Raw genomic sequence first — 14,402 nt, 5'->3', positions numbered from 1 at the left:
TGACGCTAAAAGTAGAGTAAATGTTTCACCATTTTACTTTTTCCCGCCATTTTACTTTGCCCAACATTCCCCTACTTGTCATATAGTGGTAACATATTTTGTCTCTCTGTTACATATGCATTTACTTAAACTATGTAGGTTAAATGAGAATGTTATTTCAATTTTAGGTCAATTTATCTAGCACTGTTCCTTAAAATGGCAGACTTGTCAAATTTTAATTATCTTCGAAAGTTGTATGTACTTTCTTAAAGCAAAATCTGTCAGATGTCCTTTCTGTTATGCTCGGAGCTCACCATTTTCGATTTAAAAAAAGCCCTTGCACTGTGCCTATGACAAAAATAAGCAAACTTTTTATTACTAAAATTCATTAATAAGAGCAATAAGTTTTTAATGAATGAGAGCAAAAATATTTTTTTTTATTTTGAAATTAATTAAAATATTTGACTCAAGCCTTTTCTTTTGCAGATGATGACAATGGCTGAATAAAAAAAAGTTACAAAAAATCAGCTTACTTGTGAAAAAAAGATTTTTAGAGATGTTTTATGGATTCATAATCTTTACTAGGATCATTATTTTTTTATGCAACACTGAAAACAACGGAAAATTTGTCCTACGCATATATGCATATGTAAATACAACAGGAACAAAAAAAATGGTGAAATCTTTGGAACCACGAAATATTTTTTGGTGCTAGACAAATTATTTCTCGAAATTTATAGAAAAATTCAGAGTAACATATCGCTTCTGAAAGGCTGTTGTTTTTAATAAACTACTCTCTAAGGTATATTTTTTAGTCACCCTGCAGACTGCTGGTACCTAGAATTTTTTGGACCCATTGTATTACACACTATATTTCATACTATATTTCATGTTTTATATAGGCATTTCAAGTAATGAAACAGAAGGCATGGTAATAGATATTTCAGAGGATGAAGTAGTTGAAGTCCCTCGCCCTGTTTTAAGTTTCATTGAAAACCTTGCCCGAAGAATTGTATCAAATGGAATTGCCACACTCGAAGTACCATCGGCCAATCCATTAGAACTTCATGATTTGAGTTTTTCCTTCAATGAACCGAGCTTTGGAGTCGGAAATATCACTATCGAAGGAGTAAGAAATTTTTATTGCTATTTACTACCAACATGAATGTATTTTTTGCTGTACTTAAATAACTTAAATAAATGCTGTATAACCTCTCAATAAGGGACACTAAAGGGACTTTATTTTTTGTCCCTTAAATAGAGGTGTCACTTGTTCGGAGGTTTATGAATTGATGCATGCCGTGTACTTAACTCAGTACAATATCATAATAAACATAAACTATTATGTTTATAGCTTAATGTGAGAAATATCTTGACTCATTTGACCTTACTAATTTATCTTTTGTTTCTAATTGTTTGCAGTGATTTCTTGTAATAGAGTGTACTGCAAATTAAAACTATCAACCATTAGGTTGACACAAACCCAGAGATGACTGTTAAGATCAGAGCCCTTCTAACAAATGCCTAATATTTGTTAAAAACTCAAATTTGTCTTCCAAAAAATACATGAGCAAAATAAAAAAGTTTCTTTTTTAGCCAGCGAGGACAAAGCAAATAGGGAATTCTTTCTCTTCATTTAGACATAACTGCCATACATACGTTATGCTAGTTTACATCGTTCAGAATCCAAATGGTTCTAGAGTGTGATCAATGAAAGAATATAGTTTCAAAATTAGTTTAAAAAAAAAAAAATGCTGTACTATTTTAGGTAAGAAAGTCTTTAATGCCAAAAATTTCCATTCACTATTCTCTTACCCTGACACACACACACACACACACACACACACACACACACACACACACACACATATATATATATATATATATATATATATATATATATATATATATATATATATATATATATATATATTAGGGGTGAGTGGGACCCGATTGGGGAACATTTCTTTTTTGAGACCTTATACAAAAGTTTTTAAACAAAAAATAAATAAATAAACTTATTTATTTATTTATTTATTTTTATCTTAACCATTATGGATAAACAAAAATCCATCATTATTTTCTAAAATGATACTTTAAATATTCTTAACGATTATATTTTTAAAAAAAATCAGATGGGTGTTCTTTTTACCCCATAAGAAGGGGTAAGTGAGTCGCCCCTTATCTTTTCAGCTTTGATCAAGCATATCTAAAAAAAGGGGTAAGGGTGTGTTACTTGATAAAGAATGTAAATTTCTAGTATGATTTTTTTTATAAACGCATTTATTTGTGAGATATTTACTATCATTTAAATCTGTATAATCTATATAAATCTATTTCCAGACGTTTAATTCCTTATTTAATAATTTTTTCAAACTTATTGGATTTGTTCTTTAAATTTCTGTTGAAAAACGAAAAGTTGACAATCTGAGCGGATGTTTTAGAAATACAGTTCAAAAATAGGTGCGTAATGCAGATAATGTATGTTAAACGTATTTAGAAAATCTGCTGTAGTAGTTTCACTAGTTTTTCAGGTTTACACACTCAAATCGAAAATCTCTCCAAGTATTAAACATTTGGGATATTATAAAATTCTCAAAGGGATACTTAGTTCTTGCAACACGTCCAGGGTAACTTAATAGTTACTGAAATGTCTCAGAATTTCAGACATTTTTGTTATTTTTTGAATTGTTTTTAATTAATCGTATTAATAGCTTTAAATTTTTCTTAAACATATGCTCTACTGAATTTAGCCTTTCCTCTCTTGTTACTTTGCAGTAGGGGAGGAGCGGGTTCAGTGAGACAGGGAGAAGAGTAAAACAGCAATTTATTTTCTATTTATTTCCAGCCTGGTAAAACGTTTAGAAAGTCAAGTCGACATACTGCAAACAATATTGAACAAAAATGGTTGCTTTCAAGCATCATGTAAGAAAAATAAATTTGTCATCATAGTTTGAACCCATTGAAGACAAATATCTCCATTGTTTGTTGCAATGTTTCTAAACTTTTATATAAACTTTACAGACTCGTGTTATTAATCTTACATTAGTCTATTTACTTACCTTCATTTTGGCATCAGAATGATGTTGTTAATTTTCTTTGTTTGAGAATGGCAGCTATTGAGTTCATATTTTTCAATGAGGGAACAGTGAGACACCATTAATAATTCGTTGATCACTGCTCCCATGACTCTTTTGTATTAAAAGTGGACGAATTAATGCTTTGAATCAAATTTAATTACTACTAGCCTGTTGATGCAAATAATAATAAAATGAATTTGAACGCACTGCATCAGCAAAATAAGGAGGCTCAAATGCAGTTATGACTTTTATAGCTCCAATCACATAAATATTTCCATTTCGTACTTATTCTCATTAAATTATTTTTTTTATTATTTCAACGCAACATGCTAAATTTAATAATATTTACCCATATTTTAAAATTCCAAACATATTTAGAAAAAAGGAAGTCAGGTATGCCACTCTGGAGATTTTATGAAATAAAACAGAAAAAAAGCTGTTGCACTAGTGATATTCAAAGGCCACAGTGAAATCATTCCATCCTTGTGAAATTCTACATCACAGAAGGACACTTTAAGCCAACTGACTAATCTGGAACTACTACAGGGAACTACTAATCAGGTTTCCAGACTGATATTTACGGAAATAATATACTTTGAAAAAAGAATTCCAACACAAAAAATTTGAAACATTTGCTACAGCAACAGATTGATGAATCCAAAAACATTTTTCGTTACTCCTTAGCAACCTTTCAGAAAATTTGACAGCATACGACAAAGATATAATTCTAAAATTTGAAATAAAAATATGGAAAATTTGATGAAAATTTTGGACGGATTTCCGTCCTTGAATTTAAAGTTTATTTTCCTTTAAACTTCCATTAGGGCGGAAATCTGTCCGTCAACTATTTCTAAAGATGGAATTTCATCTGCAGTACTGAAAAGTGACCCCATCTTCGTTGTCTCACAAATTTAAATACTGAATAGTCTACTAGCAAAGTAATGTTTGAGAAAAGAGTCAGAAAAAGAGCTTTGCAAAAGGTCGCAGCGAGCTAACTGGGGTAGAAAAGTAGAATTTCTTTTCTCTTATTCCCACGAACGAAAGACCAAAAAATGTATTTTAAATTTCAGAGATACTCAAGAAATTACTGTAAAATAACCGGAGTACTCTAAATGAATGATTAGATTACTTACTGAAGTAAAATATTTATAAAATAAATACTACAATGAGTTAAGTGTTTAACATAAGGTAACTAGAAAAAAATTGCAAACAAAAGGGAAAACATAGCAATTTTGGGGTTAAAGAATTATTTGGATATTAATTGATCAAGATCCTTTCAAGTCAATAACTAAAGCGAGGGAATGAATTATAGAAAAAAAAAATCTACTTTTATTTTACCAATTTCCGATTTTGTTTGTGCATGTTTATCATGTTATTATTTAGTTTACTAATTTCTTTTTCCTATTTCCTGGGCTCAATTTCTCGTGAGAACATAAAATTCAATATCACCATCTTTCGTTGCCTTTCCTGAATATGTGGTCAGTTTTATTGTTTGCTGTCGACGCTTATTATTATTTTACGAATTTTACTTTAGCAAAAAAATGGTTGACTTCAGTTTCAAAAACGCCATTTATTCTATTTTAGATTGACTGTATAACATGTAGAAAAAGAGCAATTCCTTTTAAGTATTGAACATTCCTTTCAATGAATTTTAATATAAAATACTCAGGTCACACTTGAAAGTATCAATCTTAATGGCAAATTTTGTTTTTATTTCAGATTATTGTCTACGGCTTGACCAACTTTAAATTTCTGGATTTATCTGTGCAAAAAATTTACAAAAATGAAAGCTGCTCTGGCGAGAAATTGTCTTTATACGCCAAAATGAATCTAAGTGACGTTGCACTTGATGTCAACATCAGTGGCTCAGTTATATTAGCCATGATGCCCACCATACCTATTCCCATGGAGGGAGAAGCAGCTGCTAATTTGTCACATGCTACGGCATTCCTTAATGCATTAGCAAGCTTCAATGAATCCATCATGAAATTGGATGACATTGAATTTGACGTCGACTTGGATGGATTAGATGTTGATTTCTCCGGCTTGAATGTGTCTGGAATCAGTACTACTTTCTTGGAGGACGTTGTTAGAAAAAACTACAAGAGCATGCTTATATCCCAGAAAGCCCAGTTTATAGACATGGCAAGCAACTATGTCAAAGAGCTCGTGAACGAGCAAGAAGATGATAAAATCTTCAAAATTATTGCGGAATTAATTAAGCTCATCTATGATGCTGTTTTCAACTAATATTTTTGAGTTTGGAAAAGGTTTTAAAAAAATAATTTTGAAATGTAAGCCGAAATGTTTAAAAAATAATTACGAAATTAAGATGTTATTGATAAAAATGTAGAAGTTTAGTTGAATAAATGTTATTGAGCATGATTTTGTCTTTATTGGAAATATTTTTACGTTTTCAATTATGTTAAAAATAATTATTTTAAACAGTTTTTTTTTTCCTTTTATTTAAAGAATTCATTAATAATCTGTAAAATACATTTTTTACTGCGTTTTTGAGTGAAAGAAATGAGGAGAGGATCTTTTCGGAAAATTTTTAATAATGTAAAAAGTTCATTCACCTGAAAGATATATGCTAAGAATGAAGAGTTTTAAAAATATTTGTTGTAACTAAGCTGTAACATGGATTATTTAAAGAAAATTCATATCTTTCATACTTTAGTTATAAAATATTATTATGTTTTGGGTCTAAATATAATATGAAGCTCCTTCACATATTTCAATACAGCTCAGAGGACTGAATGGAACAAGCAATCTTCTAATAACAACATTTCTTATTCCCCACCCCCTTCCTCCATAATAAACAATAAAGCGGCTTAGCTTGTTGCTCATGAATCATTGAATTAAAAGCTAAGTTATTTTTCTAAGGGTTTAAAGAAAGAAAACATACACTCAAACCTAGGTAATTCCATATGAAATGAGCAAAAATGACAAAAAAGTGGTGGCCACATGTTAACAGAGTTTAATGAAATTTGCTATAGAGGTTCCTTTTATGCCTGTATAAAAGCATCTAAAATATTTTGGCTTAATTTTTTTTTTCACAGTTACATGCGGTTGAAAATTGGTCAAATTGAACAGCATTCTCATAAATGCTAAATATTGCATTTTTCAAGGCTTCTAGTTTATTAACTATTTAATGTAAACATAAAAGTTACATAATATTGTTGTTATCTATGGAGAAGGGAAATTCACCTGCTTTCAGTAACTTTTTCAGAGTAATTATAACTAACTTTTAACCGAGTTTTAAAAACTAAAAATATTCCTGTTGTATCATAACTAAGCATTTTATTTTTTAATCTCAAGTTTTAGGGAATGTATTAGCTTTGCTGAAATTAATACTCAGTAACGTGCTAAGTATCATAAAAGCAATTCATTACTTTTGAAGTTGTATTTTAACGCCTTTGTCTTCGAAATCTTTTTAAAACGTAGTGACATTTTATAAAATGGTGATTTTCCCCTTCACATAGGCAAAAAAAATTTAAATGAGGGAAATTTTAGACTACTTTCAAATTTTGCAAGAATATAGACCAGTATTTCTGCTATTTGCTTGGAGAAACTCGAAGTTGCATTTCGGTTTTCAAGCTTAAAATAAAATTCAGAGCAGTAGCATTTTTTAGCGTTTTAAGTGAAATTACAAGAATTCAAAGAACTAGAAAAACGACTAAATGATAAAAAAATGTACTAGCATAATGTGAAATTTATTAAAAAGAATTAGCGGATATCTCAAGCATTAATAATATAACTTCAACAAATGCATCTAAAGATTTCTTTCTTTTTTTTTTCTTCTTTTTGCTCTCCACAAAAGTTCTTTCGATCTGGCTAAAAACGTTTGGCTCAATTTTTATAAGAAAATCCAGTTGAAGACGTTAATAGTACAGTCATTAAAAAAATCAAGTAGTTCCAGAAAAGCATATCATATTTAATAGGTCTTGTGTACTATAGTGACGGTCCATGTAGATACACTAACTACATAAGAAAATCATTTATTTGAAAAGATATAGATGAATAAAACCAATGTGTAGAAAAAAATTACCTAGCCACAAATAGTTGCTATATGTATAACAAACAAATGAGATTATTGATGTTGGATTTAGGCCTGATTTCTAAATTCTTTTTCTTCAGACATATGCTCTCTTCACTGATGACTGAGATAAATGAGAGACAAGGAATGTTTTTAGGTGTTCAATTGTTAATTGAGATGGAACGATGATAATTTCACAGCTCCAAAATAGCAATTGGTACTTCATTAAATTCTATTGAACCAGACTTTCAAGATTAATAAGTTTTACTGATGAGACAAAAAATACCTAATATTTGTGATTGTAGCGAGTAGAAAAAGAAAATATCTTGCAAGTATAAGTGGATTATTGTATGTCGTATGTAAACTTGTTCTAAATAATAATAGTTTGATAGTTTCATCAACGCCTATTATGCTTTTTTGCCATTGACAGTAGAAAGAAAAGTCATCTGCTCTCCATTGAAAATTAGATTCATTGGGGCAAATGTTGTTTAGCTGGCAATTTTTGTTCTGGAAAGAAAAGCTATAACTAAAATAGATGGGTTTCACTACCAAAGGAATTCTTTTATTTTAAAGAACGTCACAGCAGGACGGTTGAAATGAATGGATGAATGGGTGTATTCCGTCAAGTATACTCATTCATGGATAAAACAAAGTTCCTCAAACTCATAGCCCAATCTCAAATGCTATTAAGAATTAGACGAGATGGTCCTCTGTCCTCATCTTTAAACTCAGTATGTTCTTTTAGTCTTGCTGACGTGATAGAATTTATGGAAACGTTCTTGTTATTTTTTCATACATTCAACTTCCAGTAACACAATTAAATATTATTATGTATCCTGGAATATTATATTGCTTCCCAATGATGTAAGGAAACATTTCAGCAAGTACTTCATAAACTCACTTTTGTGAAAATGAAACACAAAACAAATGTTTTAGTCTTGCTGAACTTGCAATAAATAGACATAACTAATGAAATTTTGCCTTAGTTCAAGTTACGCTAGTGACAAAAATACGTTGAATGCAATTATTAAAATTTTCGGAATGGGACTATACTGCGGGGCCGTTTCGGCGCAAAACCCATTTCGGCTTGGCTGTTTCGGCGCGACTCATTTCAAAACGACCTGTTCAAAAATCGAAATTGTCTGCATACAAATATGCCAAATATTGCTTCAAAATTCTAGATATCTTTTGTTTTTTAAGTTTTGTAAAAAATTTTATGAAGTAATATTCTTAAAGATGCGTTTTATTTTCTCTTCTATTGTTAGTTGATAAAATAAAAGTTTAAAAACAGCTTCATAATTTTTCGAAGTAGATAAGCTAGGAGACAGTATTGACATTTTTCTATGCAATTTAAATTTAAAACTCATTAAATTTAAATTGATTTTATTTTTCGTTTCTGATCATTAATTTGTGCACTCACTTAAATATATTTTCTTTATATAAAAATTAAAAACTGTCAATAAGGTGAATTTTTTATATTTGTCATTGGCAAGAGTTAACGTGTTGAGAAAATCAACCGTAACCCTGTTCTCTATAAAGTTTTAATTGTGTAGGGTGCTTTGAACACAGTATAGACAAGAAAAAACTTATAAGACCCACAAGGTACAAATAATATTTATTATGTAATGTAAAGATTATTATTATATTTTCTTTTAAGTTTCATAAACACTAATATAATGAATAAAAAATATTTTAAACTTATTTTTTTATTAAAATAAAATATTTTGTGTCATTTTATTTCCTGTAACTGCTCTATTCCACTAAATTGTCGGCTAACTGTTTAGTAAAAAAAAGCAACAACAACAATAATAATAACAGTAGTAATATAACTTTCTCAGAAAAAAAGTAATTTGCGAAGAAGTAAAAAAAAAGTAAAAGAGAAAGTAATACATTGATAAATTGATTACAGAAAAATAATAGCGTTTATAGAACTAACTTTCAAAAATAAATAATTTTTTAGCTAATAAAAAAAATCAAACATTGCCCTAAATTTACCTTGATGACCTTACATGGGTTTGCAATAGTTAAATCGAGGTTTTTGGTTAGTTTGAAAAGTGTTTTCACGTGAAGAAGACTGATGAAATTATTTCTAATAGCTGCTACAACTAAGAAGAAATCACCACAAAAACACAAAACGGCTCAGCATTGATATAAAAAAAAATTGATTAAGAGGTAGGACTGGTACTGCCATTATTTACCAATTTTTCAAGATCTTTTCTTTTATGTTATCGCAGTAAAACATACGCGGATCACATATGCCCCCTCTTTCTCCCCAGTCTTTTAAATAAATTTTAACTAGCTTCTAGAGCGCCAAATTCTCATAATTCTTCCAGAAATCTTTTTTCTTCTTTGAAGTAATATTTCTGAAATTCATAAAGTTCAGAATGCAAAAATCTGGCGCCGAAACGGCCAGCGCCAAAATGGTCAGCGCCGTACTTTTTAAATATATGTTAATAAATTACGGAGTTATTCAGTCACAAACTGGCTGCCATCAACTCTGAAAATTTAGACTTAGCGTAAGCATCAACTTCTAATTTCAGTAACAAAGCAACGGATAGTTTTTAAAATTTCATACTTTGCGTTCCCTCATAGATATGCATGATTTACCTAAATGAATTTTCTCATTAAAATCTGTGACATCAGGCCCGTGCTGGCCCACCGGGACACCGGGACGAATCCCGGTGCATTTTTATTAGTTCTATTAAAATGCAAGGCATCCACAAACGAAAAAAAAATTAAACCTTATTTTTGAGATGTGTCAGTGTGTTACTATATACAAATTTAAGCTAAGGCCCATTACATTCAAATTGAATTTTCTCGAAAAAGTAGTTTTTGCAGATGTGCAGTGTTGTATTAGGTGTGCGAAATGCTGAAACTTTAGTGAAAAAATGATAGGTAACTTTGATGAAAATGTGGAAAAAAGGTTTTAATAATTTTTTTTCTTTTCTGCTACATCCCATACAGAAAGGCAAGATGCATATTAGAGTGGGTAATTTTTTTTTCCGAAAATTTAACGGGCACAGGATTAACAAGGGGCTAAATACTCTCAAACTAACATGTGTGAAATTTTATTACATTTCCCATTAGTCTTTTTGTGCCTCCTGAGTGATTTTGAAATTTCGATTCTTTTGCCTAGTTATATTCCATGTAGGATTATAACAATAATAAATGTTACTTTGCTCGCTCATGAACAATTTATCGAAAATCATGTGCTTTGTGTTCATTTCTACCATTTTAACTGTGAGAATTCCTGGGAATGTGCAGATGAGAGTCGAGGAATAAACTGCGCTTGTTGAATTCACTACACTAATTCAGTATGGCTTCGATTAGTCTGTGTCCTTTATTGTGTGTTTTGTCGCCAAGTTGGTGACAAAACTTGGCGACCAAAAGACTGGCGATATATCGCCAAGTGTCCACCAAATTATAACACCACTTGAGTTTACATCGAAAGTAACAATGATTCCCCCCCAAAAAGGGACAAAATACCCCTTTAGAAACACCCGAATGCAACCAAAAGGGAAGGTGCACAACTAGACCCCACTAGGAGTCTACGTACCAAATTTCAACTTTCTAGGACTTACCGTTCTTGAGTTATGCGACATACATACGCACATACCTACATACCTACATACAGACGTCACGAGAAAATTCTTTGTAATTAACTCGGGAATCGTCATTATGGATATTTCACGTGTCCATACGTTCTTAGGCACTTATCCACGTGTGGTCGAGTCGAAAAGAAAACTCAATATTTATTCGGGGGTGAGTAAAATGGAAATTAAGGTCGATTTTTGATTGAAAATGTTTTTGCGATTACAATACTTCCTTTTTTGTTAAAGGAAGTAAAAAGCAGACAATTTTTTTTTCAAACTGGTACCGAAGCATTAACTTCCACTCAGGTGACTTAGAAACCTTTGAAGTGCCAAAATTGAAGTTACAAATTTTAAGCGATTCACTGACGCGATAAACACTAAAAAGCAGTTCATTAATATTTCGCTGCTTTGAATTGAAACGAGCTGATGTGTGCATCACATGACTTCCTTTTACTCCAATTTAATGTCATTTCCCCATTATTCGCTATTTTAATGTGATTCAATATTTATTCTCTAAATATCACCAACAATGGCCAAATTGAAACCAAAAAAAAAAAAAAAAACTCCGCCAAATTTGTCGCCAAGTTGGCGACAAAACTTGGCGACCAAAAGACTGGCGATATATCGCCAAGTGTCCGACAAATTATAACGCCACTTGAGTTTACATCGAAATTAACAATGATTTCCCCCCAAAAAGGTGCAAAAGACCCCCTTAGGAACATCCGAAAGCAACCAAAAGGGGAGGTGCACAACTAGACCCCACTACGAGTCTATGTACCAAATTTCAACTTTCTAGGACATACCATTTTTGAGTTATGCGAGATACATACGCACATACGCACATACGCACATACGCACATACACACATACGCACATACATACAGACGTCACGAGAAAAGTCGTTGTAATTACCTCGGTGATGGTCAAAATGGATATTTCGCGTGTCTATACATTCTTAGGCACTTTTCCGCATGTGGTCGAATCGAAAAAAAAACTCAACATTCATTTGGGGGTGAGCAAAATGGAAATTAAGGGCGATTTTTGAGTGAAAATTTTTTCGCGAATACAATACTTCCTTTTTTGTAAAAGGAAGTAAAAAGAAGGAATGAATATCATATAAATCTCATTCTTTTTCGTACGATCTGACGGGTCAAGGTTACGAGGGGAAAAAGTTAGGTGGTAATATATCATTTAACACTTCAAGCACAGCCTATGAGAAGTAAGTTCCTTTACGGAGGCATCTTTGGTAAGAGACAGAAATTTCTGAACTTCGGTTCCAAGCTTTTAAACATCTTTCTCATAGACAGAAGTAATTTAAATCAGGGCGGTTTAGTAGTTGCTTTTCCCAATCTCAATGCTTGCCAGTATCCTACTCCGGAATTAAAAGTTTTGTTTGTCAATTGCAAACTACTATTGTTTCCAGTAAGTTAATTCTAAGGCTTTTTAGAAACATCAAGTTCCTTAAAGGAAGTCTTTTGCCTAAGGCTTTTAATCTGTAAAAAAAAACTCAACGGCATGCTACATTTACTATTTCTGAATCTTTGTGCTTCTCTTCCCGGTGGAATTTTGTGATAACCATGGACAAGATAAACATCTCGTTGAGCTAGTGCATCAAATGCTTGCATCAAGTTGTGTGTTCTGAAATGTGCTTATGTGTGTCGAACCTAATTCTATTGGATAAACATTTTGTTTTGTTATCAAATGAACTGTTTTTTTGAAGTCATTTTTTTTCCTTGCATTTAATCCTGTGGCAATTGCACGTAAGTTTACTTTTCGGTTGTTATACTTTTTCATTTTTAAAATTGCTATCTCGTTACTTATATTTTAGACTCATAGATTTTTATTTTACTTGACTCTCTTTGTTCGGTTTGAATATTGAATGGGAACGTTATTATGGGTATTGTTATTAACGTATGCTTATAAGTATCTCCATATGATTAACTGTTTTATAGCTTTTTTATTTTTGAATGAGCATTAAAGATTTTTTACTATTAATTATCTCTCCTGGATTCTAAATTTTAGTTTTCAGTAATTAGTTTCTCATTACATAAAAAAAAATCAAGAATAAATAAGTTTTCTAGATCTGTAAGGCTTATTTTTCAAAGAACTCTTAATAATTAGTGTGACAGGCAATCTTGGCGATACAGCTAAAGTTTTACTCACAGGGTTATATCCTTAGGTAGCATGACAATCAAAGAAAAATTTTCTTTTTTAGAGATTTAATAACTTGTAGAATTCGGTAAAGCCGCCAAAAAAAAAAAAAAAACCCACACAACCAGTTCCAAATTGCAGCAGCTAGTTTTCAAATCTTGGGACAAAAGATGTAAATGTTTCAAGTTAGGGACTATTGAGTCCCTAATACCAGTACTAGTTTTAGTACCATATTTAGGGACGGTTTCCGAATTTTGAGGACGTACGACCACCCTAGTTTTGTTGGATCTTTAACTAATGACGAAAAGGTACCGAGAATGCTCGAAACAATTGTTATTTTTAGATCATTGCAAATGTAGCGGCAAATTTTCAAATCTGGGGACAACAAAATGTAAATGTTTCAATTTAGGGACTTTTGAGTCCCTAAGAACCAGCACTAATTTTGGGGACATAGAGCAAAAAAATAACCTTTTGGGGACTATATTCGAAATTTGAGGAAGTATGGCCGCCCTAGTTTAGCTGGATCTATACTTATGTCTAAAAGAAACCGAGATACTCGTAGTTTAGTTTTCGAACATCTTGATAGTTCAAAAATTAGCATCTCAAAAGTTGGCGTACTTCTCGGAAAAATTACCAAAATAGAATAATTGATACTGTAAAATCATGTTGCTCAAGTTTTGGTTTAAATTTGATCAAAAAATCCAGCTGAGCCTTGAGCGGACATCATGATATAAATCCATTTGGAAATAATTATACAGAAAGAAAGCTCTTTACGCATTTCATTTTGAATAAAAATTATTCTAAATTCAGTGAATCTAAAAGTTTCCACAATAATTTGCTAATAATTCAAAGGCATTTTTTGTTAAAAAAATCTGTCGACATTCGTGGAGAAGAAGTGGCACGAAATTCTGCCACGTAGTTGGTATATAAAGGCGTGAGGCGTGAACCGGCGCCATTGCTGTTCTTTGTATTCAGTGTATGCTAAGCTGCCTGTTTTCAAGATAATTTTGGAAGTTAAAAGCTTAGAAGATGGCTTTTCGATCATACGCAGCATTTTTACTATTACTGTCAGCAAATTACGTTGAATTCAGTAAGTTTCAATAGTATTTATGTATTTTAATTCCGGTGTTTGTATGTTTTAATTAATAGTGCGTAGCGATTATTAAAAATAGATGTTTAATTTTCCGTCTTCTTTTGACCTATAACAAGTGATATCATTTGTCAAAATTCAAATAAATATCAATTTCTTCATTGATTATAGAAATATTTTATGTTCAGAAATCAAAAGCAGTAATTAAACAAAATATTATATACAGTAAAAGAACTTCAACAACGATCCTTTCTTACAACGAACTTCCAAGGACCGCAAATTTTGTTCGTTGTTATGGGAATTGCATTGCAATGGAATTCAAGCAATGTAATAGCAATTAAAATGAAAATGAAAATTAGTTTTGTTGGAACAGATTTCGTTGTGTTAGTATTCGCTGTAATGAGATTTTACAGTGTATTTCAATTCTTGTGTAATTTCTTTTTCCCTCATTATTTGATATAGGAGAAATA

The 14,402-nt window shown here is 31.2% G+C and overlaps 1 protein-coding gene across 1 annotated transcript; it reads left to right on the top strand.

Annotated features, from left to right (window-relative positions):
- Positions 1-976: 976 nt before the first annotated feature.
- Positions 977-5,309, top strand: LOC129231677 (uncharacterized). The gene is made up of 2 exons (XM_054866039.1): positions 977-1,108; positions 4,779-5,309. The coding sequence occupies exon 2, from the start codon at positions 4,884-4,886 to the stop codon at positions 5,307-5,309; it is 426 nt and encodes a 141-aa protein (XP_054722014.1). The 5' UTR covers positions 977-1,108; positions 4,779-4,883.
- The last annotated feature ends 9,093 nt before the right edge of the window (positions 5,310-14,402 follow it).

This window comes from Uloborus diversus, chromosome 10 (assembly GCF_026930045.1).
Source record: "Uloborus diversus isolate 005 chromosome 10, Udiv.v.3.1, whole genome shotgun sequence".
In the NCBI taxonomy this organism is placed as follows: Eukaryota; Metazoa; Arthropoda; class Arachnida; order Araneae; family Uloboridae; genus Uloborus; species Uloborus diversus.
This window is presented reverse-complemented; position numbering and strand designations above follow the sequence as displayed.

Coding starts and splice junctions, on each gene's coding strand:
- LOC129231677 (XM_054866039.1), top strand. CDS start 4,884: ATGAATCTAAGTGACGTTGCACTTGATGTCAACATCAGTGGCTCAGTT.